The sequence below is a fragment of the Drosophila mauritiana genome, chromosome X, assembly GCF_004382145.1.
Source record: "Drosophila mauritiana strain mau12 chromosome X, ASM438214v1, whole genome shotgun sequence".
NCBI lineage: Eukaryota > Metazoa > Arthropoda > Insecta > Diptera > Drosophilidae > Drosophila > Drosophila mauritiana.
This window is the reverse complement of record NC_046672.1, coordinates 7,954,179-7,980,070: the sequence shown is the minus strand read 5'-3', so window position 1 is coordinate 7,980,070 and position 25,892 is coordinate 7,954,179. Positions and strand designations below refer to the sequence as shown.

The following is a 25,892-nucleotide window of genomic DNA, read 5'->3' as shown; positions in this document are numbered from 1 at the left end:
CAATGAAAGCCAATTGTTTAAATGCAATCGATGTTATTGGCATGCAAATGATTCGCAATAAGTCATTTCATTCAGCGCGATCTTTTGTGCTTAAACTGTAAACGCAACGAAACTGTTAATACGCACAATGAATAGCTAATGAATTTATTCACTGACCCACAGATTCAAAAAGTACACGGGAAAAAATGGTGCACTACATTCATATGTTATCAAAAAAAAAAGTTCAAATTGCTAAAAGATTTATTGGGAAACTCTTCTATTTTTAATGTGCTCATTCAACTGATTTGAAACCACTCTATGGATATATATTAATCACTATATATATTTATTTTTTGAGGTGTACCTAATTTTGGGAATCGGTAATGTTATGTAACTTTGAGCGAATCGCTTTATTAGTCCCATCTGAATACACTCACTCTTTTGGTCGCACATGCAAATGGGATTGCAGCGTTCACTTTCAATTACCCACATATGTGATTTGCATTTATTTTTATTTTTTTCCCCTTCGGCAACTGTTTTGTTTTTACTTGTATTTGTATTTGTATCTGTATCTGTTTCTTTTATTTTAATGTTTTATTTTCCTCCATTTTTTCCCCCTGTTTTGCGTAACTTTGATGGCAATTTTATTTTTTTTTTTTGATTTTGTTTTCAAGTTTATGTGAGCTTTTCTTTGTGTTATTCACTTTTTACCTTAGTTGTGTGTCTGTGTTTTTGTTTCCACTTTTAGTTTCGGTCCACTATGTTATATAGTTGGTAGTCTACGAGTTTAGTCTACTGGCTCGTGTTGGGTTTGTTGAATTTTTAATTGAATTTTGCGAGCGAGCGCATGCTTCCTCATTTTTTGCATTTCGCATTTTGAATCTTGCAGGCTGTATTGTGTTTTTTTGTTTTTGTATTTTGTATTTTGTATTTTCTATTTTGTATTTGGTATTTGGTATTTGGGAGTGGCCTCCGGTCACTCAGTTATGCCAATAACAGTGGACTCCACACCATGTGTGATAGAAAGCTGTTTTGATAAAACGTTTTCGTTTTCAATTTCAGTTTCCCAGCCTGCAAATAAATGGCTCACATTCATGTTTGCCTCAATGCCACATGCCACACAAACCGGCAAAAAAAAAAAAAATATATATATATATATATATAAAATGCAAACAGAAGGAAGGAGAAAAACGGTGTAGCACTTTCCGGGAATTCCCCATCCTGATTTGCCATTTTTTCTCTCCTTCTTTTCCTTTCCATCGAATATGCACTTTCCGCAGACGCAAGAGAAAATCCTACGGAAGCCCCCGCTTAAAAAAACCATGGGAAAACCTAAAAATAGCAATGTTATTTCTCGGAAGAAAAGTCTTGGTCTTGCTAATGTCCTTCGGCAAAAAACAATAAGTTAATCCTGTACAGAAAACAACAACAACGACAAATTGCCGCAGTTGACCTATAATCCCAAATTGGTTTCCAATCTGTGTAGTGGCCTCAATTTCACATGCCAGCTAAAAATTAATTTCTCAACTAAATTTTGATTTAATTAGTGTTGAAAACTTGAAAAATGTTCCAGACATGTGTCATTAAAACTTCGGAAAATTGCGTGGAAATGCAAGGCAAGTGTGAAGAAACTGGCAAGTTTGCAACCGAAATTTCCCGGAAATAACCAAAGAATATATAACTCCTTTGCAAGCCAGAAAAACTTTTTAATTGGAAAAGTATGCTAGATATTCACCTTTTAAATGGAGGCGCAAAAAAAACTCTTGAAAACCTCCCGTTAAATTCGCAGGCAAAGAAAATAGCACCAAGCAGAAAATTTCGTAAAAAAAGGAAGAAAATCCTCAGAAGTGAATTAACAATTTGGGAAAATGCGAGTCCAATTAAACTTGAAATTGTTACAAAAAATTCCATAAGGCTGTGATCAAACTCGCAACCAGAAATCGGCATGGATATGGAGCCCAGTTGGGCGGGTCACTCACCTTTTTGGACAGCTGGGTGATGTCGACGGGCGTGACCCGGTTCAAGGCCGCCAATCTCTGCAGACGTTCGCGGGCGTGCTCCTCGACGGCGATGACGAAGGCGTCCTGCACCGAGTTGCCAATGTCCCAGGCTGCAAGAGGGAGACAAGTGGATGGAATAATTAATTTGGGACATTAAACATTTAGCAGGCAGCCTAATTGCCCGGGATCTGTCGAGCAGAAAGAGCCCCAAAAATCGACACTAGATTCGGTCTGGTGACGAAGGCATGCTCTTATATTTGGTTGTTGTACATTAAGTACCATAACTTAGCGTCATAAGCTACGCCTTAATTACTATTGTAAAATTTCAGTTCCCACAGCTATTCATTCCAACAGGATACCCCATATATATATATATTGCATACTTTTCAGACTGGTAACGAAAGCTGTCTGTGATCGTTTTGGGAACCTACGTCGCTGACCTGAGCAATGATTTGCGCCATTATGAGAGGCATCAGTGCGGCTTAGTCCTCTTGGTTTTTTGGTATTCCCCGATCGCTCATTCGCTGCATTCACGGCGCTCTAAACGAATCATTCGATACATATTCATGAGTGCATTCACGGGCCACAAAAATCCTGCCGCCTGGGAATCGTTTTTATGCCTGTTTCTTCTTCTTTTTTTTTTGAGTATGTGTGCGGGTTTTATTATTTTTTTTTTTTTTTGCCAAGAAAGATGGAGGTGGCCAAAAGTTTTGCTAAAAATTTGCTGGTTGCTGACAGTAACGACTACCCCACTGTTCGCCCTGTTCGCCAAATCCACTTTCTCCCTGTCCTTATCCTTCTTCGTCGCCCACTCAGCGTCTCAACTTTTCTTGTCACTTTTATTGCTTTTCGGCTGCACTCCCTTCGCAAAAAAGCAAGCCCAATCCGCCCACTAAGCAACCCCCACCCCATGACCTCGGCTTTAATTTCATTTCGCTGCCCTTGCGTTTTCGGCTGTTGATTGCGTCGAAAAGCGGTGGGCTTTGCAGGCAGCTGGGTATGGGGTACGTATGGGGCTAAAGACGTCCTCGATCCGAGGGCGCATCCCCCAAGACCCGCCGCCCCCCGTGCCCCGTCCCCCGCCCTGATACCCCGCAGGCGTGCCCGGGCAAAAGTGGAGCGCTCGAGCCAGATCCAATTAGGCGCCGCGTTGTCAGCCTCGATGTCGCTACATGTCGTTGAACCTACCGCCCCTCACTCTTCCTACACTTGGAATAAATCCAGACCCACAAAAGTCGATAGATGAAAGATGAAAGATTATCCTTAAAGTAGAGTTACCAAAATAAAAGCATCTAGCACTAACTATACAGAAATTGAATTGTAATTTTGAAATCTTTTCGAGCAGTGTATCGGGTTTTTGCTGCATGTAGACGAAGGGTTGGTGCGGGGGCGTTTTTGCGAGTTGGAGCAACTACCGTGCGTTTTCCGAGCTCCAAGTTTCTGACTTTTAATCTCATTTGTGCGCGCGAGAGAGTATATGTTTGTATGTGTGTCTGTGTGACCCTGTGCGTGTCTCTGTCCGTGTGTTGGTATTGGTGCGCGTGTGTGTGTGAATGTAAGCGGGTGTCCATGTGTGCGCCGTTCGCTTGTGTCACTCATTTCCGCGACACCGCCCCTTTCGGCATTCCTCTCATAAGTCTCGACATGCCGTGTCAGTCGAGCGCCTCTTCAAGTCCGGGCAATTGCGATTGCGATTCCGATTGAGTTCATGTCCGTCCGGAGAAGAAAAAAAAAAAAGAATAAAAAAATAGAGAAATGGGTGGGATTTTGGGTGGTGGTTGGTTGAGGGGCTGTTGTCAAAGGGCGGACACCCAACACCGAACATCGCACGCCGCTCCATTGACACATGCAAATGCTCGTAATCGAGTAGCAAGCTGTTGACGTAGTCATCACAGGTGTCCATTACTGTCCGTCCGGTCCGTTTGTCGTCCGTCCGTAGTGCCCTGTTCGTTGTCCACTCTACGTTGTCCACCATTGTCCATTGTCCGCAATTTGTTGTTCTTTGGGCTCGTTGCTCTCCGTTGTGTTGAGTGTTTGTGCAATATTATTAACCTTAATTAACCATTAATAGGTCTTGCGGCCCGAGAAGACGACAGGTGAGACCAAAGAGGAGAGGGTAAAACAAGGGCATACTCCATCTATCAGGCGGCTTAACGAGTTTAAAGTGAACTCTTACCCTACATATTCGTACCATTATGATTGAAGTTGAAATCGATTAAAAAAATAGAACAGTAACCTCCTGTTTCACAAAAACGGATAAATAATTTACTTTGTGGTCACTCATTCACTTTGCAAATAATATTTATTATTTAAATCCGATCTGCGTACATATCTGTCATTTCGACCAGAGTTTGTCCCCACTTTATTCGCAAATAAAAAAGGGAATTGTGCGTTTACTATCATTTTGCACATTTGTGTTTGTCGCTGCGTAGAGTGCATAAACATCAGCTATTTCAACAAAGTGCTGTTTGTTGCACAGTTGTTAACTTTTAGATGTTTTCGCAACGAGTATGCGAGTATATGGGCATGAACTTTTATTGGCTGCACCATTAAGTAAATAAACCTTTATCACCGCCTTAATTATGGTGGGTCACAAAGGGGAAACTAAAAGATACATTACCTAACGAAAACTTCAAGCTAGTATATCGCTTTCTTTTAGCTATAAAGTAATTCAACAAATTGTATGTCAGATGCTAGATTGTTTATTGGAATTTGTTTCTATAGAGTATTGTCACGTCGAGTTGTATTGCATTCTCTGTCGCCTCTCTTGTTACCCCGCTCGTGTGGCACTTCACACATTCCAAGAGTAACCGAGGAGCCAAGGTGATGGGGGAAACTTCGCCGTTTAATGGGTCTATGGGTCTGCACTGGTATCTGGGCGTCTTGGATCGCAATGAAAAGTTGCGGAGTAGAAGGGACTTTAATTGCCCGCAAGCAAATCGATAAACAATAAACCAAAGTGCACTCAAATTGCAGAAACCACGCGAGAAGTGCCTGCAACATGCAGCAACCGATGGCATTCGCAACAATACATGGATGTACATATGAATGTACATGGATGTACATACAAAATGATGGGTGAAAAGTACCAGTCAGCTTCCTGATTTTCCAAACTGCAGGTGGAATTGCCGGAATCAGCGCTCGGTGGAATCGATGGATTTCAATTGGCAGTGGGAGCGCAAACCGCAAATCGAGCTATGCGAAACTTTCCGGCGGATTGGATGTGTGTTTTTGCCGTAGCAGCCTAGCCACCAGTAAAATCCCGATGCTCGTGGTGTATTTAACCATAATAGCGAACGTTGTACAATTTTGTAATATCTGTCTATCGAATGGAGGAATTCGCTATTTAAAAACATAACAATGAGTATTAAGTGAGCAAGTAGCAAAGTCTCATACTTCTTATACAAGTTTATTGAATTCCCAATGAAGGCCAGGCAAAACAGCAAACTGTTTGCCATTTGATGTGATTTTTAATTCAGCTTTTGTTGCTTACTTTTGGCCCTGGCCTTTAGCACAGAAAGAGTGAGCAGCAAAAACATAACAAGGAAAATAGCAAAAAGATACAGAAAAAATAATGAAAATATAATAACAATGGTCGCTCGTCGCTCGAACGAATTTATTTGTGCATTTTGCAATCAAAATTTAATTGCCACTGAATTGTTTTGTGTAGCGTACAGAAAAACAGGGTATACAATATGTCGAATCGGCGAATGGAAAAGTCACACTTTTGTGGCAAACATACTAATTGGCCATTAAATGATTAACATTATAATGCAAATATGTTGATTTTAAATATTTTAATGAGAGAACTTGCCAACTTAATTGCAGCGAATTCTTTTGCAGAGCGAACACACACACACACACACACACATATATATATATAAAATATGATATATGTAATTATTATGATTATATTTTGGCCTTCTTCGTTGGCTGTTTTGCGGCTTAAATCGCTTCTTTTTGTTTTTTGATGTGAGCGAAACGAAACCCGTTTGGTTAATAGAAGAAGATTTTGTTTTATAACACATTATCTCCGAGAGAAAAACACATCGATGCAGCGACACACGGATACAGAGATACAAAGATACAAAGATACAGAGATACAAAGATAGAAAGATACAGGTGCGCTCGGTTATCGAAGTGTGCGAATTGTTATTATTTGTCTCCGTCTTTTATCTACGAATCATGTGCACACGGGTTATGCAACCGCACAATCGAGTATTGGATTACCCGTCGCCGGCATTGGAAGCCATCTTCTTCTTCACCGAACTGCCAGCGACTGGGGAATCTGAAAAATCCGTCTGATCTGGAGAATCCATGGCCAAGACCACCTGACCACTGGCAAGCTCCATCAAAGTCTGAAGGTAAACAGCAGGGCGGCGTGTAACCACAAAAAGTCAAGCAATTAACATCTTAGATGCTTGCATTGCCAAAACTTTGCGAAAAGTAATCAATATCAAGTTGAAAATAATACAAACGAAAAGTTACAATTCTCGAAACTCAACAGAAACCTTGATCCCCATTGCGATTAGTCAAACAGTTACAATCGTTCGTCGAGAATCTTGCTAGATAATTAACTGAATGTGACGACCATAAGTCAAATTACTTTTCCTGTCACCCGAATATAAATCTGTCAAACGGGGGGAAGTCCACAAAAGCGTTTTTTGTTCAACTCAATTGTTTGGTAAATAAAAGGCATGCATATCAATTGGTGTCAAAGCAGATTTGATATAGCCAATCGCGGGTTGAATGAGTGTGAGCACCTTACTCAATTACTTTTTTTTATTGTATAGCCCCAACATCCAACATCCCCCCCTTAAAGCGAAGAAGCCCCTTCGGTCATATTTAAACATTACTCATACGCCGCATGGGCCGCCGTTGCTTTATCGCTTATCGCACACTTTTTTCGTGTTGTGCTCCATATTTCTTTCACACTCATTGGGATTTCTGGGTAAACATGAAAATTGTTTAATTGCGGGGCCAAAGGGGTTAAGACAGCGGAGCGGGGCGGGGCGGGGTTGATTACGGCTGATGGACGGTCGCATTGTTTACCTTTTCTTTACCAGGTACTCGCAACCTGATTATAAAAGTAATTGAAAGCGAAAGCCAAGTGGAAACTTAAGTGGTATTTTCATCTTTATTCGAAATATGGGAGCAATTAATGTAATTCATATTTAAAAAATCATTAATTTAACTCAAGTAAAACAACCTAATTCTCTTTTCTAATCGTTATACTCCGCCGATGAATATGCAATTTGTTTTAAGCATCCCCCTGCTTTAAGATGAAATTAATTTTAGAGTTAAATGGCATTTTGCGAAACCGGAATTGAAAATAATTTTCTGCTAACAGAATTCAATTAAAGCTCCACTTGACATGCGATGAGCTGACGACAATCATCATCTCAGGGTCATATTCTCGTTATGTGTACTCGCTGTAGTGTTTCGTTGTTCTTTTTTATGTTTTTCAATTTCTTCATTTTTTTTTGTAGTGTCTCAGGTGCGCATTGTCTCACGTTTGTTTGCTTATTTGCGCGCTTGATTGCCCCACACACGGCGTTTTCTTTGTGATGACTTCAAATTGCAATTAGCTCCAGAATCCCCGCCTGCCTCAGCTGCCCCACCGATCGGCCACGCCCCCCTCCCTCCTCCGAAATCACTTACTGAAATAATTTAATTCTGCGCTGTTTTGCTGTTGCGTGCAGGGTTTCGCTTCGCCTGACAACGAGTACGATCTTTTCGAGATTAGAAACAGATCCGAAAAGAATGGAGCTGCTTTATGAAAGTGGAAACCCAGCCTAGGATAATATCTATATACATGGTATATATTCCATTCCATTTAAAACGCCATAATTTAATCATAGAAACTGGGTTTATAGATATGCATATGCATATATGGTATGCATCTACAAATTGGCAAATCACTGCGAGCCACACAGACTGGCTGCATTTGTACATAATTTATATCGAATGAATTGGCATTAGGGAATTATCTGCGCATAACCAATTAGAGAAGCTAACGGTAAAGCGCTGAAGAATCCAAAGAATCGACAACGGCACCCAAGAAATCAAGCATTCCGATGCCGCAGAAGAACGGAACGGCACAAAGCGATTCTTCGCTCAACCTTTCTTCGCTCTTTTCTTTTCTTTTTTTTTTTTTTGTTATTAGATAATGCCCTTCGCGATGGGGAAAAACTGTATGTAAGTGCAACGGTGAACGGTGGAGCAAGAAAATGTGTTCAGGTGAACACAAAAAAGAACGCAGAACGGCAAACAAAAACAGAAACAGAAACCGAAACAGATGCGGGGAAAAAGAAAACGAAACAAGACAACATATGCAGCTGCAAATGCAGCAGATAAAAAGAACCAGAAATGTGATGAATAAGTGGGCGTGGCACTTGGCTGTCATGCCAAAGAAAATGATCATAGCGAAATGAACAGCGTGAATACGGATATTTGAAAATTGAAAAGCTATAGAGTTGGATTGTCTTCTGTCAGAGGTAGTTTGTTCCAATAAGAGTTACCTACATATAAAGTTAATTTCTCTACTCACACAAATGGAAGTCAGATATCTAAATAAAAAAAAAAAGCGACATTGTTTGCTCCTCATTCTCATTGTTTATTGTACAACCAAATCAGTGCGATTTCCTTTGCATTTACTGTGCACTTTGTTTGCTTCGCACTGAGAATGCCAGGAATCAATTATTCCGATTAAACTCGTTAGGGGGTAAATGAATACAGGTGGAATTAAAATACACCTACACATGTGTGTGTGCATACAGACATGCGGATCCAGATGCCAGCAGTGGCAGGCAGTTGGGGTAGCAAGGGCATGCGAGTCGATCGAATAATCGGAATTCACTGGCACCACATTAGATGGACCACTGGGCCTCCTCATTCCTGTGGCCACGGAGGTCGACCCAAGTCGTAGTCATGCGAGCATAGCCATGGCCACATCCGTGTGCAGCCCGCGATCCGCGCCCCCAATTCGGCTGCATCCTTGCAGATAATACACTCGGAAAAAACAGGGGTTCTTTTGTCTAATTTGAGTTGGAAACCAAGACATTCTGATTCAGTATCTATTCGAATAATATAATAAAATATAATATTATAAAATATAAGTTTTTCTCTCTCAATCTTATTCCAATTCCAATATGATTCGCCCAGTGTACTAGCATCTCAATGCAATTCCATGGCCAAGTTGGAAAACAATTTGGGCTCTCCCCTCGCTATCGCCGTCTCGCCCTTGTGTCCGCTCTCCCTCTCGCTCGCTCGCCTGAGGCAATGACTTTTACACATCGCAGCACATGGCCATCTCGTACCTTTTCCAACCAACCCCACAGACCGCCCCCTCACGCCCCTCCCCATCGCCACCCAGCGCATCTGAGCGCGCTCAATTGTATCGCTTCAGATTGAGATTCAGATTCAGCTTCAGCTTCAGCTTCAGTCGACGTTGGCCGCGTGTAAAACTTAAAGACTTACTCACACAATTGAGTCAGCAGTTACACTGGAAAATAAAATGCAACTCTGGCCCAACTAACTGCAAAAATTCCAGGAATTAACTGGAAGGCGGGAAATTTAAGCTACGAATGGTGAGCTTTCTTTGTTTTGTTAAGTAGAATGTTGATGATTTTGATGTTGACATTACATACAGTAAATTGTTTACCCCTTTAATCGTTTTCGCTATTCACTTTATTGTGCGGCTCATTCGCTCACAATGTTAAATATTAAATAAGTAAATATACAATATTAATTGCTCAATTAACTTTATCGATAGGACATTGAAACGTGCAGTTTTCCAACTTGACACACAATTGGTTTTATTTGTAACAACCTGATTTCAGTGTTATTTTAATGACTTTCATTGTGGTTGACCTTTCAATTCATTCTTACTTTAATTATAATCAAATTGTGCGCTGCTCTCTCGCTTCTTCGTTTTGCATTCCAATAGTTTGATAGCACTCTTTTAATTTCTTCCAGTGCTTTTTTGGAGCCAAGAAACTTGCGTTACCAGATTTTGGATGCTGTTCACCCTCTTCCTCTCCCTCCCTCTCTCCCTCTCTCTCTCTCTCTCTTTCACCCAAACGCAGGCCATCCTGCTTGCACCTGCAGGCGAGCCCATAGACGAACATTGAAAACTTTGGCCATAGTTTTTAGTTTGAAGTTTTTTTTCAGCTTCGCACCTCGCTTCCTCTGCCGGCGAACTTCCATTGATTTCGCTTTGAACAAGAAATACATTGCTTAGGAATGTATTTGGTGTTTTAGTGCTTTTAAAACCCCCCACCATCACCCTTCCCCCTTTCCTTTTGGTATTTGTGTTTTTTTCGTGTGCTAGCCGCCGTTGCAAACTGGAAATTCTTTGGGCTCTGTTGCAGTTGACCCAAAAATAAAAGCGGTTTCGAGGAGACTGCAACTGATTGCCGCCTTATCAATGGAGCATCGTCAGCAGGCGGGGGAAGGGGGGTGGTGCCTTATTCTGGGTTGCGTATACGCCCCTTGGAATGCGGCCCAGTGCAGCCAAAACTGTAATTCAATTGGCTGCGGATTCAGCAATGTGTGCGCTCGAAATGGGTCAGCATCTGATTGATTTAGTATCCGCACAATAATGTTGCTTTTGTGCCGTAATTTCAGTTTACTTTCAACCCGTAATTGGATTTGTCTTGCGAGCTACTTACATACATTACTTACGTATATACAAACATATATGGAGGATAAATTGACCTACGGTCGTCGTGCCCGGGAAAATTATAAATTTATTTCCAAATCCACACTAATTTTATTTGATTTTATCGATTCTGCTGTCTAAGTGTAATTCACTTGGTTTGAGAAAGTCTTAAAATGACCAATTTTAAAGGTCGTTTCATCAGAATTCGTAGATATGAAGCCAATTGATTTCATTAGTTATTAGTTTTTTTATATTATTGGTCTTAAAACTCATTTGTAAACATTTTATTATATTTTTAAGCAACTGAACTACTTTGCCTCGCTGGTTTTCTCAGAACTTTCCTGCCGGTTATCCGTTCATTTGCATCCGAAAATCTGTCTTGGTAATTCCACTTAATGAGTGCATAATGAATGCTACTTTTGGTATGTGAGTCCCATAAAATGTGTTTATTTTCTCCTTTTTTTTTTTTGCCACTTTATGTATATTTTTTATTTTATGTTTTTGACAGTTGATTTCCACTTTCGACAAAACTTGTTTCGTTTTGAGGTTAGTTTTCTTTGCCGTCCGCTTGGCTGTTTGTTTGTGTGCGCTGTGTGTGTTGTTGTTTCTTGTTTAGCCGCTTTTTATGGCAACAACAACACGTGGCCCACAACGCAGGCCAAACTGTAAGCAGCTTTTATTTCTATAGCCCGTCTCTGTTGCTCTCCGCGCTCTTCGCAGCGCCCTGTCTCGCTTCCTCCTTGTCTATTTTGCAGTAATTTCCAGTTGGTTGAATTCGGTGGGAGGCAAGCAACACAAAAAAAAAAAAACAGTTGAGGAGGCTGCAAAAAGAGAGAGGAAAATGGGGAGAACGAGAGGTCTTATAACTCCCACCATTTCCATTTCGAAATGCTTTTTGTTGGCCACTTTGATGGTCAATGGGGGATTTCGTATCTGTATCTACATGTGTCGGCCCTCACTTTTTGCACCCTCACGCCCACAAAACACCACAAAAATGAGAAAAAAAAAAAAAAAACAGTAAAAAGCTGGAAAAAATCGCAATAAGCGAGTATAATAAGAGCAAACACCGCACTCATCGCCGTGTTAATGGGTTAAACTGAAGTTTTGCCCATAATAATGAAGCGACAAAAAACTTTCCGTGATTCGAAACGGAATTGTACAGCCGTTGTTTACGGATACAGTCAAACCTCCCGAACTCCAACTTCCTGTGCTCTCGTTCTTTTATTCCCTCTTGGGTTTTACACCGAAAAGATGCCAATGGCATTCAAATATCTTGAGGGTTTTCTATAATAAAAAAATTGTCTTTAGCTCATCTACAAATCTTTATACTCTTTACTGTAAAGTGTGGACGTTTTGGCTTTTTTGAAATGACAAATCGCAAACAAATAAATACCTCAAAAAATAAACAAGGCAATGCAAATACCAAGTTTCTGTGCAAAAATTGATTTATTAAACTCCAGTCAAATAACGGCATTTGCAAAAAATACGCAATTTCAAAGCTAGCATCGGTTTCTATTACAAATAAACCATACAAATTGTTCACATGTCAGGAAATATCTTCTAAAAAAATCATTGCAAACATTCCGAGTGTGTATACACTGAGAGAAAACGAGCTGTGCTAATATTAGATGTCACAGCATTGATTTACTATATATACTTTTTTTACGGTGTAATCAAAGGCATGCAGGTTCGACTGTTGTATCCATTGGTACATAGAAACACGTATATATGTATGTGTTTATGCGGCTGTACACATGTGTGTGTTTGTGGCCAGGTATGCCAAACTAAACACTAACAATGTTGATTCATGACTCTGCCATAGATAGTTTGCCCAGTTTGAGAGCCACTGGCCACTCACCCTGCTGCGCTGCTGCTGCTTTTTCTGCCGCTGCTGCTGCTTCTGCTGCTGCACCACAATAAAACAACAACAAACCAAATTTGTTACACCGAAAAAAAAAACGAAACGATTGCAAACCACGTACCAAAAACGAGACGCCAACGCGTGCGCGCACTTCAAAACAAAAGGCGGATAACCGAACACCGAACGCTGAACACCGAAAACGAGAACGCAGTCCGCCGGTGGGAGCGAGACGGCGATACGTGGGGGCAATACGGTCAAAGCGGCGACACTGCGGCGCTGACGCTACGGAAACGTCGACGGTCGCCTCGCAACTGAAACTGACGCGGCTCCATTGCCAAGCCGCAAAAGCCCCAAAGCCCAGCTGAAAAGAATGAGAGAGCGGATCGCGAGAGCTTTTGTCGAGAAAATAGCTGTTTCTGTCGCTGACGAGAGACCAGCGACAATGCACAAAAATATGACTAAAGAGCTGATTGGACAGCACTGGCGGTCAACCGTTATTTTTACTTAATGCTCGAAAATTGATCAAAGAAAATAAGAGAAAAAGAAGACTGCTTTAAATTTTCTCTTCTCAAATTTTATGCTTCACAACGAAAACAGAGGCAATTTGAAACACTCTTGTTTTTCTCTTTTTTTTCGCTAGATTTGCAAAATTGGTGCTCTCTCTCTCTTAAATATTTGTTTAGATGATTTGAACAGCTGTTTTACATTTACAAAATAATAATAATAATGAGAGTTATTAAGTTATCGCGCTAGTGAGTTTTTGCAAACATATAAAATACATACATATATATGTTAGAATATCCATTTAAATGCACAAATGCAATACGTATGTACATATATGAAGGATTGTGATCCAGTCTACATATTGATGTATGCATGTACACGTACATGTAAAATGTATATTCTAAATAGTAAGAGTGCGAAACATGTTAGCTATTTACATCGTTTAAAAGGTACTTAACACATAAATCAAATAAATGGAAGCCAAGTTAATTTTGGCCAATTTACGCTCATCCGCATTCGCGTTGGTATACAAATACAGTTAGCTTCAACTTGTTTCTCTAACTGGCATACAGTGGCTCTCCAACTGCACAGGTGATCGTGCGATTAGAGGTTTGGCAGCCATTGTGATTAAATTGATTAGCGGCTTTTACTTAATTGTGAGTGTCAAACTTTTCGCAAGCATTTCTCCAATTAAATGTTGTAAATTATCAGAACATTTGACGAAATATGAACAAATAGAAAAACAAAGTTCTTCAGAACTTTAATTAATGTTTTTTTAATTTATTTCGTTATAATTTAATTAGTACTTTAGAGTCGAGAACTTACCCAGTCGTGAATCATTCTTCTTTCGCACGCGCAGACAAATGGTGCAGGATTTGATGCACTGCGGCCGAGTCGAGCGGATCGAAAAGAAGAAACGAATATAGAAATTAATTAGGAATGCTCAGGATGTGGACCACAATGGGGAAGGGGGTAGCCGTACGTCGTGTATGTGGCGAATGACCTCCGTGCGCGATATATTCTCCAGGGTCAGGCCATTGACCTCGAGTATCTCATCGCCCACTTCCAGATTATCGCGATCGGGCGGTGAGCCGTATAGTTTAATTTTACCCTCCACATTTTCGACGAGTATGATGACATAGCCCGATAGTTCGACAACTTGTTGCTGCAACGACAAAGGACGGTGTGTGCTTTAATTAATTAATGGAATATTGTTTAAGGATCATTATCGTTAAATGCTTTTGTTCGTGAAAGTACCTTAGCCAGTATACTTAGCCAGTTAACAGTTTCTTAGCCAGCTCTTTGAAATGCACGATTAAATAAAATACTTAATGCTAAACGATTCAAGCTGAAAACATTTTATGCTAGCATGTATGTACGTATGCTTAGCTTATAAATGTTTAATAATTATATCCCTTTTTTGACACACACGGCGTATGCTTAATGCCAAGCGATCCCCTCGCTCACGAAATATTTACAAAGTCTTTCGCAAATGTCTAACATAAAGTCATTTTCATAAATGCTGCCTAAATAGCAGAGAACAACTTATTTATGCCACGGCATGTGGGCGAATGTGGGTGTGGGTGTGTGTGTGTGTGTTTCTACTACTACTGAAAACAAAACGAAAAAAATCAAATTAATTACACAAAAGGATGAAGGACAAAGGCAACACAGCCAGCCTGGAAGAGCAAACAATCCAACTTCAGTTCAAATACCCACACTTCTGCGAGTGTGCGAGTGTGGGAAGTTTTGGCCATTATTGCTTGGGCTGGCTCGTTATGTTAATTACAACAAATTATGCTCATGCGGCAATTGCGGGGGACTCCCCACTTCCCACTCCCCACTGCCCACTCCCCATGCTCCATGCTCCATCCCCAGCTGCTAGTTCCTGGCTCCAAGCAGCCCAAGGCAATACCCATGCCCACATATCCTTGAACCACCCAATGCCAACGCCCTCAAGCGTGTAATCAGTAGGCAGCAGGCCAGTTAGTGGGTGTTTTAGGCGGTATTTGTAGTTGGTGGCTCTGATTAGCCCACAGTTTGACAGTCACTTCTGCATTGAGCCCTAATATCTGTGCATTTAGGTCTATGTTCATGGCAGGCACTGTACGGTCGAAAATACTCCAAGCATTTGTCAATTAATTAACAAATTGACAGCATTCCATAGCCAAAGTGAACAGAATGCAGCAATTTCACTAAAAATAGCATAGTAAAGCTGGCTGTCCTTAAATAAGATCAGCATGGAAATGGAAATGCTTTTGCCCAGGACCATGACAATTTAGGTGGCATTCAGTGACGACGAGCAGCATTCCCTGGGCTAATAAATTATTTAAAAAAATTCCCCTCAGTTCGCCTCAGTCTCACCTGGCGTTGGCATGAATCCTTAGAATAATTCATTGGCTGTCGCATTTAATTCGCACAGTCGGCGCACAAATGCATCCTCGTCCACACCCATGGCAATTTAAATATGCTCCAAGTTCGCTTCGCACAAAACCCCAAAATGAAAGCGACACAAAGAGAGCAGCGACAATGATGCCAGCAAGCCACAAAATGCAAACCAAAAATTGGCTAAAAGCACTTGAGAAGCATTTAAACCTGGGCCCTCGACCAAATAGTAGTAATAATAGTAATAAAAAAAACAAAGAGAAGAACAAAATATAAATAAATAACTGCCAGTTGAGATAAATATAAATGTGCAAAAATATATGTATATTTAGTTATATATAGAAATAAACGCACAGATCTGCAAAAGAGTGCCTAATTACAAAACAAAAGTGAAAAAGCGAATGGAAAAAGGAATAATTCGACTTTATTGGGTCACAAAAGTGAATAAGCAGGCGTTGCTGTGGGCGTGTGGGCGTGGCAGTGTGGCAGAAACAAGCATTGTTGCAAGCGCATGTCGACAATAGCAATAGCAACCACAAAAAGCCACAGGAAGAAAAAAAATGTTGCTCTTTTCCATTGTGCAATTAGTAATTTGGCAGTGAAAAAGACAGTTGCAAAAAAAAAACGCTCGATTAAATTAAAACGTTAATAAAGACAAACAAATACCGCTTAATTGGCGGACATGCATGCATTTAAAAGGAAGGAACACAATGCATGCATCACATGCAGTTTACCAACACTACTGGCGTTGAATACTAAATTTGAAATGATACGCTTAAAACGCAGCCCGATTTGTCGCTGTGTAACACCAACAAGAGGCGACAGGCAAAACACTCAACTGGAAGTGAACTCGAGTTGAGCTGGCAAACGGCCAAAAAGGACACACAAAGGCGGAATGTCCTGGGCCAGGTGCTAAAAGGGCCAAAAGCAGGCGCACACAAAGCGGCGAATAAACAGGAAGACAACTCGACGCTGCATCTGGTGGAGCTAAATGGCCAAATGGGTGGATGGCCAAATGGGCAAATGGCAGGAATAACCAGTGGCCAGCATTTCCATTCCCATTTCCATTTCCATCGATGCTCGCGACTGCTCCAGCCTCATATTTCACGCCTTTTCCGTGTTCCGCTCGTCTGGCTTTTAAACAAACATGCATATAGTATATATATGCATATATATTTGCTGCGGATTAACGTGGCAAAAAGTCAGGTCAATTGATGAACTGCCAACGTTTGTCAGGATGCAATGGCAAAAAAGCAAAGCGCAGAAAGAAAAAAGAGCGCCAAAGGAAACACCCTGGAAAAAGATGCTGGGCGAAGCGGAGCAAAAAGGGAACGAAACGAGAATCTAAACTAAGCTTCATAATTATTGGCGCTTCAACGCCGGATGCAGGAGCCATCAAACATCCGTGCAGGCAAAAAGCTCGGCGAAATACACCGCAGGGCGAAAATATAGTGGCGATTAATCAGATGGGCAACGACTGCCGGCTAAAAGGATAAATGCAGTTAAAAAGCAATATGCTTGATTTAAGTGATTTAAAAGTGTGTGCATTTGTTGCAGCAACTAATTTCTTAGTTGCAGTAACATTTAGAAAACACACATGCATTTTGGTAAACGCTGCAACATTACTACTATTATGATCCCAACTCTTGTTTACCGTGCAACGAGGGGATGCATGAAGTCGTAGACTGACGGGGGCAACTGGCGACATAGACAAACTGGGGCACTTGAGCAGCAGTAGCAACAGCAGATGTGGCAGTACCGCTCCACCCACTGGACCGCCCACCACGCCCCCCTGGCCAGCACTTTGTCGCACTCGAATGAAAAATGACAGCAATTACGCTTAAATTATGCGTTTGTTTTCATATGAGCGTCCTTGTCAGTTGTTCTTGTTGTTGTACTTGAAGCTCATTTCACACATAGACACATGGCAAGTACAACAAGGCACACACTCACACACACACACATGCACAGAGTCTAGGCGACAAGTTTTTCCCTCTCCTTACACCCCATCCTTCATTCTGTCGTTCATTGTCTCTTCTGCTTTTCTATTTCCTTTTTTTTTTTTGTCGTTGTTCTTTGCCTTTTGCTCTGGGAAATGCCATGAAAACTGCACCGAAATTCAGTCGAGCGTGCTTCGATGGCCAAGAAAATATTTATATATATATAGAAAGTTTCGGTAAAAAGAAAAACTAATTTCACGATAGCATACCTTTATGGGTTGACTGAACCACCGGAATGTCTTATAAATAAAGACAAGGCCAACGTAATAAACCATTGACAGCCAATAAAACTTTATTTCGGCGGTCTTCAGAAAACTCGACTCAAAAAATAAATGTCTTTAAAGTTCGCTTGTCAAAATTGACAATTATATCGTTTACCAACACTTATCAACGAGCATTCAATTGGTTTACAAGCAGTTAGCTGTTCCATAAAGAGGTAAACAGTAAGCAAGATCTATATGCATATATTGAGTAAGCTAGCTGCACCTGATATTGTTGCAAAACATGGAAATTATCTAGCTCAATTGGGTCGTTTACCAACACTTATCCCCCCCAAAGAAAAGAGCATCACAAATTCCCTGTGATCTCGCTATAAATTCTCCATTCGCTCCGCTTCTTTGCGCTTGACTGCTAATGACAAAGCCAAGAACAAAAACCAGAAACGAAAGCGAAAAAAAATCGCTGGAAAAAGTGGAAAGAAAACAGAGACAAGAGAAGGATGCGGCACAAAAGGGAGAGGGAGGAAGGCGAAGCGTGGGAGGAGGAGAAGGCAGAAAGGCGAGAACAAGAACAAAGCACTTGACTTGTCATTTTTGACATATAAATGGCGAAACAAATCTTTGGATATTGTTTTAAATGATGCACACACATACCTACATACCTAAACACACTCACACACACACATAGACAGAGGCAGCTAATAAGTGGCGAAAAAGGGGGGCGGGGCGGTTATTTTTGTGAAGGATGAAGAAGGATGTGAAGGCAGCTTGAATGGATATTCCGTATTCCGTGGGATTTCTCCCAATGGGGTTATGGTTATGCAACAAAGTAACACAAATGATACGCACAATTGTGGCTATTGTTAATGTTATTATTGTTGTTGTTGCTGTTGTTGCTGTTGCTTTTCGCCTTGTTAAAGCTGTATATTTGCGAGCATATGTCTTATGATGGAGGGGTCCTTTTGGGGATTTTATTTTATTTATTTTTTTTTTTGCTGTTTGTTGTGCAGATGAGGGTGCTGGCGGGGGATTTTTGCAGGGTATAGAGTGGTCCAGCACATGCGCAATTGCAGGCACCGCAATCAGACACTCACCAGCACACACACACACACACACACACACACGCATGTGCGTTTCTTTATTCCCATGCCACCCATACCACCCACCCACGCTTTTTTAGTCCTTTTTTGCGGCTCTGAATTAAAGGCAATACAACAAAAACAATAAGCAGATGAAGGAGAAGAAGACGAAGAAGAAGAAGAACAACAACAGAGGAGGGGGAGGGGCGGGGAGGGTGGAGATTGGTGGAAAGGACACACACACGCCACTTAATGAAGCAAAATGTTTCATACTTTTCATTCTTCTGCATCATTTCACAAGCACCCACTAATAGTAGAATACCATTGCCAATGGCCATCATATACAAAAGTTATTTGAAAATTTCATGGCAATTCATGTAAAAAACTTTCACTGACAGCCGCAGAAAGTAGCTAGCTGACAGCCAAGAATGTGGCAGAAAGCACACACATTTAACGACCGCACTGACTGATGGACCACGCGGCGTATGCGTTATACCAATGTCATATTAATGTGTTTCCCACTTTGCGACGAAGCAAAAAATAGAAAATAAGCATAAGCCACAATTAAACACAACATTTAATAAGCAACTAAAAATGTAACAAAGAAGGTGCTAATTTTTCATAAAAGAACGCTTCAAAGGAAGTTTGAACCTAAAATATAAATGGTAAATAGAATTTACAGTGTTGGTAAGACAACTAATACATTCGATAATGCCAGCTAAAACAAGTGACAGAGACAACTGCATTAACTAAAAAAGGACATGGAAACCCTTTCGATAAATACCTTAAAGGAAACGGAAATGAGCATTCACTTGCTTTGTGGGTTTTCTCCGAATAAAGAACTATGAATAAAATATGTGTTTCCAGGAATTTGTATTTTTGGACGGAATTCCATTAACCGAAAATAGACATCATAATGCAAAATAGCACACACTCACACACACAAAATCATCGCTGCAGTTCGATGAGCAAAAATCGAAAGACAAAGAGTTTCAAGTAAATATGAAATGCAACTGGAATTTCTTTTTTTTTCTTTTTTGCTTTGCGCAAGGGAAACGCAGGACACAAAATCCACATACAGGAGTATCGAACACTTTTGTCCATTCACTCAGCATTATCCTTGCACTTAGACAACGGCCGGCACTGAAATTCCTTTCGCAAAAAATCCTTGCCTACTTTTTTGGGCCTCCCAAAAGTGCCAACTGAGTGCGGCGAAAGTTCGTGCAGCAAAAAGCCAGAACACTACACTCGTCCGATGGCCGATGATAGTAATGAAAAACGGTGATTTCCAACAACTACTATTTTCCCCCTCCTGCAAATCCCCCTTTGCAGCACATATCACGCACAAAAGTGAAGCCAAAAGGACCTCCACTCAGTGCGGAATAGTAACTTCAAAATGTGTCAGGCTCGGCAGAATTCGATTCAAATCGAAGCATTACACAGGAATTTAAGACTAGTTAGTTTACACTATTTTTAAATAAATTCGAAATATTTAAAAAACGTTTTGCTTAATCAATACTTTACTTGCAAGTACTTTAACCAGCTGTTTAAAGATCAATAATAGCTTTTAAATAGTGGTATTTACGTTTTTTCCTTTTGTATTTGCGCGCTGCACCTGTGTGCGTGTGTGCATTTGTGTGTGTGTGTGTGTAATAGCCCAAAACGGCAATGTTTAATTAAAAACGATAAAGGACACAACGCCGGCAATGGGCAATGCAAATAAGAGACTGAATGCAAAGGGCGCCAAAGGGGGAGTGGCCATGGAGGCAGTGCGTCCTTTGCCTACAAGAGCTGGATAGGATGGGGTAGTGGCGCGGGAAGGGTGGGGCGTTGTCTACAAGGGGGCTGCATTCATCAGACGTCGCTCGATTGACAAGCAACGGATGCAGCAGTGTACCCCAGTTACATTTATGTTCCCCAACCATCAGCACCGCCATCACCAGCACCCCGCTGCCCCTTTTTTAGCCACCCACGCACACGCCAAACAAATTGAAAGCGGAAATGTGCACCCCACCCCAACCCAACCATTTCTGCACCCCATCCCCCTGCGAGGCCGTCCATGTGGCCAGCATGAGGAAGCGAACTGACAAATAAAATTTCACTCGGAGTGAAAGCCATTTTTACCCACTGGGAATTCGAAATACGAAATGTACGAATCTTGGCCCAAATCGAACTGGGGATCTGTGCCGTTTGAGGGTTATGATGACAGGCGAACGGGGCCAATATTTATAATTGCAGTCAATAAACATTGCATAATTGTAATGGCCATCAATTCGCCGTGAGGTGGAAACCAATTCAATTTGATCCTGGGCCTGCCACCGATAAGGACTCAAAGGCGAGGCATTCAAATTGATGGTTACAGCCGATGTATGTATGTGCATCAATTTGGTCTCAATATTATATGTCTGAAAGTTGTTGTGCAACACAATTTATTCGGATTGTCATTGGCCAACGAAATCGTTTCGTACAAATAACATTTAAGGTATTTTATTGTGTCAATATCATGTGCAAGAAGGCAATTACTCATACGCCACGTTGTCATTCCGAAAATGAATAATTATTAAAGGTATGCCGCATTCAAGTCGTATTTTAATTGGTTGAGTAATGGATTGTAAAGGTTCATTTTTATGACAAAAAAAAAAATAGGAAAATGTTATTTCTAACTTTGAATGCAGATTTTCAGAGAATTTAATCACAAACATTTTGATCGATCGATATAAGTTGAGTTATGGACTTTAGAACGCCAGTCTTGGGACATTTTTGATTTTTTTTAAATTTCCAACATCATAAAAATGACAAAAAAATTTAAAAAAAACTTATTTCTAACTTTGAATGCAGATTTTTAGAGAATTCAACCACAAACATTTTGAGATATGCCACTTTGAAATGCGATCGATATAAGTTGAGTTATGGGCTTTAGAACTTCAGTCATGGGACATTTTTGATTTTTTTCAAATTTCCAACATCATAAAAATGACAAAAAAATTTAAAAAAACTTATTTCTAACTTTGAATGCAGATTTTTAGAGAATTTAATCACAAACATTTAAAGGTATGCCACTTTGAAATGCGATCGATATAAGTTGAGTTATTGACTTTAGAACTTCAGTCATGGGACATTTTTCGAAACCTTTGTTTTCGAAAATGTCTGCCGACTTCTTTTTAGTCTTCAAAATGAATACTTATAGTAAGAGTATAGAGAGTATAAACCCACCTTGCCCTGGGACGAGGAGATCGTTGAGGCCGACGGCGTGCCCGAGGATTGTGCGCTTAAGTTGGAGCGGCTGCTGTTCGCTTGCATCGCGCAAGGCAGGGGCGCCACTTCAGCGGGGGCTCCTGTTCCCCCTTATCCGGATGCTCTTCCTGTTGCTCCACGAGTTCAGCTGTCTAAGCTCCAAGACGAACTCCAACTGGCATCAAAGTCGCACCTGTTGGCTGCGCCTGACAATGGGAGTCAGATTCTGATGTGGATGTGGATTCGGATTCGGATTCGAATTCGGAAGTGGAGACGGAGATGGCACCCAAAACCAGGTGGCACTGATGCTCATGGCGCCCGTCGTCGAATGGCATCAGATCGAAAGCATTACGTCTTTGGATTGCAGCTAAATACAACGGCTTGATTTGGTTTACGCTCTTAGTCGAATAGTTCCTTAGCAAGACTTGGTGTTCTGGAAGGAATGGAAATGGAATGGAAAGACTGCTTTTAGAGCTCTATTGACCTTTGCTGCTTGCATAACAAAGTTAAAGATAGTTAATGTTCCCAGCTTAAATTTAAAACGCTTTCTATACTCCACTTGGCTGCTCTTTTGTTTGCTCGATTGTTCATTTACTCTCTCTCTCTCTCTTGAGTTTGTCTGGAATAAAGTTGTGTCTCTTCCGCGGAGTGAGGAAAAATCAACAGAAAGAAATGGAAAGGAGCTCTGCCAGCAGCGCAGTCGCCGCGCAGCAGCAGCGCAGCAGCAGCGCTGGCAGTTGACTCTGAAATGGCCAAAAATAGGGCTAGGTCATCCACATCGTGTTACCACTCATGCAACACCAAAAAAAAAGAAGAAAAATAAAAAATAAATGCACAGAGAAAAATGTCATTAATTTAAATAGGTTTAAGTGTGTTAAGTGCTCAAGGTTTTTTTAATAATGAGTTAAATATGAGAAATTAAATGTGTACACCTTGGAAAAGAACTGTGTTTGCTTGAAACCCATCAAAATCAAGTGTAAGGCTAACAAAAGGCACTGATTTCAGGCCACAACAAAAATCATAGCATACTTATGGACACCTCTGTTTCAAGTTTTAAACACTACGCAGCTAATTTCGAGCGATTTGCCAGCAATGGTAAATATGTAAAGCATCCGCATTTTCGAGTGTGCACAGTACAATGAATGCTTTGCATGGACAAGGACAAAGGCGAAGCCGAATATCCTTTGGATGGCCAAAAGAGGATGCTGCAGTCACGCCCATCGAAAAAAGGGGCGACAGCATTTCCATGCCAAGGGCATGGCTCGTAGCACCCCATTACCAAACGCCACCCACTTTCACCACCCGACAGCCATCACCCGGTTTTTCGCCACTTTCGCAGCGTTTTTTGGATCCCAAGCACAAGCACATTTTGCGGCGCAGACATAACCTCAACTTCTTGCGCGCTGCTTACCACGCTGCCGGCGTCGCAGTCGGCGTCGCGGCTACCAGCGGCAGAGGCAACAGCTTTACATGGATTTATGTCTATATGTGTGTGCGTGTATGTATGTGTTTGCCTTTGTATAAAAATGTGTGTGTGTGTGTGTGTGTGTGTTTGTGTGAGTGAAGGCAGCCATCCGATTTTCCCCCGATTTTTCTTTTGGCAAGAGCGAAAATAGTGTCAAGGAAACTATTGAGAGACGGCAAAGAAATTAAATAATAGATTAAGTAAGCTGTCAGTCAGCGAGATTTGAGCCAATCTAATTTTAGGCTAACAGTTTTGCATTTTCCTAGTGATAACAGCCTGCATGGAACGATTTTCGCTGATATCTTGTATTTTGTTTGGATTAATATTCCACCATATTTTCTGCATTTATCAGTTATCAGTTCCTTAATGCTGCCATAAAGTTAATAAAATATGTTTAATCTTTTTAATTAACCAAAGCTTACCTCGTTTTTCCGCTGCTGAAACTGCAGTTTGTTGACTTTAGTGATTAATTTTAAATTAGTTTTATTACTGGATCTATTTTGGCTTTTTTGTTGTGCGTTTCGTTTTCCTTAAATTTAACTTGATAATTTCTATAAATATATATACTTTTTATTTACTCCTCTTTACTCTTGTGCGTTTGGCATGCTTTTTGCATTATTGCGCCCGTTTTACATTTTCGCCTTGGCTTCTCGCATTTCGATCATTATTTTGTTGTATTTCATTTCAGCCAGGGATTAAAGAACGGCAAAAAAAAGTTACCCAAAAAAAACAACAAGAAAATAGCGACACACACACGCGCGCGAAATCACACCCACACATACGCGCACACACACGCAGGCACACGCACACACACTGAAAAACGCGCACGCGGCGAAAAAAAAATATGAGCAATTTTTTTTTTGTTTTTTTTTATATATATATATTTTGTGAACGCTGCGTTCAAATTACTTGGTGCGTAAAGTTTATTATTTATATTTTCAGTCCGGTTTCCGGTTTTCGCTACATTATGCGAGGAATTCCGTGCAAGATGGCGCATGCAAGGCGCTACGCAAATTTACGATTTTCTTGGCGAAGAGCTAGCTCTCTTTTCGGTTTCTATTGTGTGTGATTAGTTGCGTTTGCCGTATTTTTAGCCCGTTCCGGAGGATTTATTACGTGCAATCCGCCCGTGCGCTGCGCACGCCCGCGTCTGCCGCCGATTTGGAATTGCTACGACGTTGCGTTGAAATGTTGCGCGTAACTGAGTGGCACAGCCTGGTGCTGCCGCCGCTGCTGCTGCCACTTCTGCTGCGGATGCTGCTGCTGCTGCTGCTGCTGCTGCTGCTGCTGCTGATGCTGGCACACAACAGCCTCGCCGACCACTGCCGAGGCTGCTCTCCTCTCCGGGCGAAGCGAGTGGCGTTGCCCAGCGGTACAGGTCCTGGTCCTGGGCCGTAGTGTCCTGCGCCGCTCTGCTCCTGGCTCCGGATCCGGCAAAGGCTGCCACTACGACTACGGAGTTGCGGATGTAGCGCCACATCAGCCAGCAGCCCGGTTTCGTTTCGGCTGGCATCGGCTCGGCACGAGTCGCTCCGTTGCCGAAGCACAGTGGGCCCAAATGGACCATAACTAGTTGTTCAAAATAGGTTAATAATATTACAGTATTTATGCAACATAAATGTGAACAAAATTATCTAAGCTACGTTTCTTTCACTCGCTTATTGTGCATTTTGAAGCAAAAAAAATCTTGAAATATCATACTCATGATTAAAAAAGAAAGAAAGATGCATTAAATACAATACATTACAACCAATTAGTTAATTATTGTTTTAAATTAAAGGCTTAACTCAATAATATTACATATATTTGAAATGGTAAATAAAAAGAAATATTTTTGAGCGATCGATTAGCATTCCATTCCACTGTGCGATGCCGACGCTGGACCAAAAGGATGAACGGCGCAGCGCCGCAGCCGAAAGGACACGAGCGCCGCCGAACTTTTCAAGGGGGCGTGGCAGAGGGCGGGGGCTTACTAAACACATGGCATGGACTAGGCCACCCAGCATCCACAAGCCACCACCACCCCAATACACACCACCTACCACCCACCACCCACACAAGGGCGCGTGTTGGGCGCCCGACGAGAGAGTCCGTGGCGCGTGGGGGGAAGGATACACACAGTATACACAGCGTTCCGTTCCGCGATGCAACAGCAACATCATCAGGCCATATCCGCATCGGCAAAACAGGCCAAACAGCCAAAGCGGCCAAAGGCAGCAGCAGCTGTAAGGACCCCCCTTTCCCATGGATTTCCCCGACTTCTCTGCAAAAATCATGCGCAGCACGAAATATCCGAATATCAGAACGGAAAACATATGACAGCGACATTCCATTTGAAACGTGATTTCAAATAATTATTTCACATTATGTGATTTAATCGAAGTGCAAGGCATTCGATATATTTTATCTTTAATAGTTAAAGATGAAAGCAAGTGTTACAATAGCATAATTTTCAGTTTGCATAGATAACAACTAAGTTTATTAGGGAATTTATTCGATTAAATA

The 25,892-nt window shown here is 41.3% G+C and overlaps 1 protein-coding gene across 8 annotated transcripts in view; it reads right to left on the bottom strand.

Moving 5' to 3' along the window:
• LOC117148561 (MAGUK p55 subfamily member 7) overlaps positions 1-22,003 on the bottom strand; it is a 55,723-nt gene extending 33,720 nt beyond the window's left edge. For 7 of the 8 annotated variants that reach the window (XM_033316004.1, XM_033316007.1, XM_033316005.1 and 4 more), the window contains exons 1-4: positions 21,902-22,003; positions 13,989-14,171; positions 13,832-13,889; positions 1,959-2,089 (exon numbers count right to left, since the gene is read on the bottom strand). In XM_033316004.1, the coding sequence (XP_033171895.1) occupies positions 1,959-2,089; positions 13,832-13,889; positions 13,989-14,171; positions 21,902-21,988 (459 nt within the window). In that variant the 5' untranslated portion in view covers positions 21,989-22,003. Of the gene's footprint in view, positions 1-1,958; positions 2,090-12,499; positions 12,803-13,831; positions 13,890-13,988; positions 14,172-21,901 lie in introns of those variants that run through there. The other variant, XM_033316011.1, reaches the window with a different exon arrangement.
• Positions 22,004-25,892: the final 3,889 nt, after the last annotated feature.